The sequence below is a fragment of the Fukomys damarensis genome, unplaced genomic scaffold, assembly GCF_012274545.1.
Source record: "Fukomys damarensis isolate Sample0158 unplaced genomic scaffold, DMR_v1.0_HiC HiC_scaffold_33, whole genome shotgun sequence".
NCBI lineage: Eukaryota > Metazoa > Chordata > Mammalia > Rodentia > Bathyergidae > Fukomys > Fukomys damarensis.
In genome coordinates this window covers 45,368,278-45,373,229 of record NW_022900945.1, presented here as the reverse complement: position 1 = coordinate 45,373,229, position 4,952 = coordinate 45,368,278, and the positions used below count along the sequence as shown (strand labels likewise).

The 4,952-nt window shown below is 36.8% G+C and overlaps 1 protein-coding gene across 3 annotated transcripts in view; it reads left to right on the top strand.

Annotated features, from left to right (window-relative positions):
* Nucleotides 1-29: 29 nt before the first annotated feature.
* The window catches only part of Csde1 (cold shock domain containing E1), a 28,678-nt gene continuing 23,755 nt past the window's right edge, over nucleotides 30-4,952 (top strand). Inside the window, exons 1-2 of one of the 3 annotated variants that reach the window (XM_010631221.3) lie at nucleotides 30-134; nucleotides 2,899-3,045. In XM_010631221.3, coding sequence (XP_010629523.1) covers nucleotides 2,908-3,045 — 138 coding nt within the window. In that variant the 5' untranslated portion in view covers nucleotides 30-134; nucleotides 2,899-2,907. The remainder of the gene's footprint in view (nucleotides 135-2,898; nucleotides 3,046-4,952) is intronic. The other 2 variants (XM_010631222.3, XM_010631223.3) reach the window with 2 other exon arrangements.

The following is a 4,952-nucleotide window of genomic DNA, read 5'->3' as shown; positions in this document are numbered from 1 at the left end:
TTTTTTTTTTTTTTTTTTTTTTTTTTTTTTTTTTTTTTTTTTAATACTAGCAACTTTCACCCTTTGAAACTTGTGCTGAAAAAGAAGAATCAGCTAATACTACTGAAAGTGCAATATTTGATTATCACTGCGAGGTAGGTTTGTGGTTTAGTAAGAATCAAACCTGAGCTGGGTTTAATGATGCATGCCTATAATCCCAGCACTGGGAGACTAAGGCAGGAAGATTGCAAGTTCAGGTCCAGCCTGGGCAGCTTAGTGATTTGTTGAGACCTTATCTCACAAGAAAAAAAATTTAGTAAAAGGTTGACTATGTAGCTCAGGGTGAAGATGCTGGGTTCAATCCCTGGTATCTCAAGGCAAAACAAATGAATCGGTTCTGTAATTGTGGATTTCCTACTTGATCTAATATAAAAATCCTAATTTCTTATCTAAAGATACTCAAAATCACTTATATATTCTCAATTATCTAATATGAAATTTTATTATTTTTATATTTTTGTTTTTTAGAGACACAGTCTTGCTGTGTAGTGCAGGCTGGCCTTGAACTCACTATGTAGCCCAGTCTGGTAATGCTCCTGCTTCACCCTCTTCTAAGTGCTGGAATTACAGGCCTGCACCCCCATGACTGGCTTCTAATATGTGCTGGTCCCTTGATTTATTGGTCTCTCCCAAACATGCTCTATACTAAAAATTTTCAAATAAGGTGTCCATTGCATTCTTTGTACAGGGATCTTTGAAACCTAGATAATATTTGGTACTGATAATCTCTGCTTTCTACTTTCCACCTCTGTCAACATTCAGTACGTATATACAGTCATTAGCACATTGATGAGTAGTTGACGTGCTTATTATATTGTTAGGTCTTGCTGGTGCTAAGATATAATAATGAATAAAGTATTGATAGACTTAGGATTTAGAGCGGTTTATTAGAAAATAACCATAATTTAGTAAAGAGTAAAATAAAGTTTATGATAAAGTGCTAAGAATATGACGGAAGGATCCGTTCCCTCAGAAGGAAGGACATTTGAAGGTGAGTAGCACTTTGTTAAGATGAGAAGAATCTTCTAGTAGAGGTGTGGTGGTAAGAATTAGACTTAAGGAAATCTGGAGCATATGGTATATATCTTGAACAGTTCAGTTCTAAACAGTTTAAAGAAACAATTTTGTAGGGTGAGGAGAGTAGTTAGACTGGGAGGCTTGCTGGACTCAGATTCTGAAGGACCCAGTACAGTATTTGGCTTTGTTCTGTAGGGAGCCATCACATGGCTTTAAACAAGGGAATGATGGGTTTTGCTTTTCAAAAGAGATCGCTTTACCTGTTTTTGTATTTTGCATTTTTGTTCGCTTGGTTTTTTGAGGCCAGATCTTGCTCTGTGGTTAATACTAGCCTTGAACTCGAGATGATCCTCCTCGGCTTCCCAAGTGCTAGGATTATAGGCATGTGCAACTATGCCTGGCTTAGTGTTTGTTTGTGTTTGTTTTTTGTTTTTTGTTTTAGTAGTACTAAGGATTGAATCCAAAGCTTTGCTTACATTAGGCTTTCAATTTTAAAGTATATTCATTTAAGGAGTAGGTTGAGAGTGAGAAGACTTGAGACTTGAATAGAGTGAGGAAAATATAGTATATAAATGGCGGACCAGGTAGATAATGGGTGTTCTCATGTTAAAAATGAAAACTTGGTGATCAACTCAATGTGAAGACAAGCCTAGAGAGACTGGATTTGATCTAACCAGTTGTCCAAGCTAAAAACCTTTCTGGTTCACAAATATAAAGAAGTTTAGGTGGGAACTTGTTGAAACTAGAACTATATAAATACATTGTACTCCTTAGATTATAATCCAAAGTTGAAAATATGCTAGTGTGAAGTGGTGAGCAGTGGGTATCTTTGGAGAGTAGGATCAGTAAAGGTTCTTTTACTATTTGTTTATTGATAGTGGAAATTGAACCCAGGATCTTCACATTGAGCTTTATCTATAGCTTTTTAAATTTTTTATTGTGAGATAGAGTCTTGCCAAATCACTTAATTGCCCAGGCTGTGCTCTCATTTAGTCTCCTCTTTGGTCTTCTGGAAGTACTGGCGTATACCACATCCAGCTCAGGCTGGCTGGCTGACGTTGGTTCGTTCTTTCTTTCTTTCTTTCTTTCTTGGTTTGGTTTTGGTTTTTTGAGACAGGGTCTTGTTACACAGTTTAGGCTGGCCTTGAACCCTCAGTGATCCTCCTGTCTCGGCTTCCTGATTGCTGAGATCACAGGTGTGGGTCACCACATCAGCCTGTTTTGAAAGATCTAAGAAGTAGTTACCTGAATACTTGTGTGCTAAGCACTAATTCTCAGTTTTTTGGGGTTTTTGGTACTGGGGATCGAACTTGGGACCTTGCACTTGTGAGGCAGGCAGTGGAACCACTGAGCTAAATCCCCAGTCCAATTCTAGGTTTTTTGTATGCAGCAGTTTGTTTTACCATCCCAATAGCCCTTGAGATAAGTATTAAGGTAGAACAAAAATATGAAAGAGAAACCTATGCTTGCTCTAATAATTGAAAATTAATCTCTATAAATTGGAATCTTAGGGATGTGTAGCTCACTGTGAAGATCCTGGAATCAATCCCTAGTACCATACCCAGAAAGGGAGTGAAGGGGAACCCAAGGTTAACTACTCCAGCAACCACCAGGGATTCTTTATATTTTAAAATTTATAAATAATGTGGAATAGGAATTGTTTTAAGGGTTTTGAACATGCATTTCATTTTGAGTTGTTAATGCGATGTATTTCCTGTAGAGTAGAAATTTGATTAAATTTTTATTTTGCTGTAAACAAGGCTAACTTTAAAAAGCATAAAGGTTGAATGTCAAATTTGTATTACTCATCATTGTTATAAACATCATGCTATATTACCACAGCTATTTGACATGGAGAACGCATTTACTCTGTCTTCAGCGCCTCATCCCACTCCTGCAGCCCCTCCTTCACTTTCTTTACCTTTATCTTCATCTACTACCTCATCTGGGACTAAAAAACAAAAGAGGACCCCCACGTATCAGAGATCTGTAAGTTAGGAAAGCACTGCACTTGTCTGGCTTTGTGTTACAAGCATGACTGACTTAGTAAGGCCGCTTAGGCCAATTGAAATGCGCTGCGCAATCGCTTTCTAACTTCTCTGCACTTTTCCTTCACCTTGAATCTTGAGAGATACCTTCTGTAGTTAAGGGTGTTGCTCTTCAACATGTGTCAGGGGACATCTCAAACACTATTCCGCTCTGATTTTGTATCTTAACCAGAATGCCAGGAAACTTAGAAGCCCTAGTTTAGAGCCCATACTGTGGAAGTAGACCTTGGTTTGTTCTACTATTTGAGTTCGTAAGTCATTTAACTTCTATTCTGTCTCCCCTTTGGTAGAATAGAGGTTCTATAATAATAGTACTTTTTCATGGACTTTTGTGAACATTGATTTAATTTATGTCAAAAATAACGGTGGCTAGCATGAAGGAATTAGGACTAACCATGTGCAAATGCAGTGGCCTTGGTTTGCATTTTTAACCGTCCCACATGATATTTTACCTACTCATACTTTGGTTTATCTTTCTACAGTTTTGATCATTCTTTTTTCCTAATGAATATGTATCATTTTTATTAATACTGCTCAACATTATACCTAAATAAAAAATGCTCCTAAGTCAGGTTTTTTTTTCTTTAGTTTTATTTTAATTGATCATAACATAGAGTTTTGTCAGTGTCTGAAAAGTGAAGAGTACCTTAACAGGTGAGAAGGTTTCTTTAAATGTATCTGTGTGATGATTGAACATAATTAGAATTGAAGAGCTTTTGCTATTTTGGAATGTTGCCTTAGAAGTTTAACTCATTTGCGGGGATGGGATTGCCTTTCAAAGGACCTAAATGTGTATTACTCTAAAACTTTCAGAGTGAAGTATGGCATAGATACTTTATGGTGTTAATTCCTGCTAACTTCATTCATTCATTCATTCATTTATTTATTTATTTAGATACTTTATGGTGTTAATCCCTAACTTCATTTATTTATTTGTTTGTTTGTTTGTTTGTTTATTGGTACCGGGAATCGAACTCAGTTCCTTGCGCTTACAAGGCAGGCTGCAGAACCACTGAGCTAAATCCCCGGCCCTATGCTAACTTTATTTATTGGCAGGCATGGGGCCACTGAGCTAAATCCCCAGCCCACCCTACTAACTTTAAATATGCCTTCAGCATGCATGGTTTGCCAAGTAGTATTAAGATGTTTAGTTAAGTTCCAAAGTAGTTAACAAAAATATCTTATGGAAATGTCTTGGTAGTTTTGGATTGCCATCTTATTTCTAAAATTGTTGTTGTAATTCAGAATTAACCTAGCCAGGTGTGTGGTGGCACACACCCCAGCACTTGGGAGCCTGAGGCAAAAAGATTGGTTTGAGAACAGCCTGGACTACATAATGAGTTCAAGGCCAATTTGAACTATATAGAAAGAATTTGTCTCCAAAACAAAACAACAACAACAAAAGTTAACCTAAAGGCAGCTTTTACTAGTATAATTACTTTACTTTAGCAACTTCAAGGCTGGGAATGGTGGCCTATGCCTGTAATCCCAGCACTTGAAGGTGAGGTGGGAGGATCTCTATATGAGTTTGAGGCCACTCTGTACTACATGGTGACACTCTCAAAAACCAAATAATAATATAAGAATAATAAGGGCCAGGGATTTAGCTCAGTGATTCCACTGCCTGCCTTGCAAGTGCAGGGACCCGAGTTCGATCCCCGGTACCCAAAAATAATAATAAACTTTAGAAGTTAGTTTTGTCTGGTAAGTGAAAATTCTGCCATTAATGAGGATATAGTTTGCTAAAATAATTTAGATTGTTTCCTCTGAAATGTTTTATAATATTTAATAAAGCACATAATCTTCCCTTTATGTATTTTACCTTTTTTTTTTTTTTTTTTTTTTCTT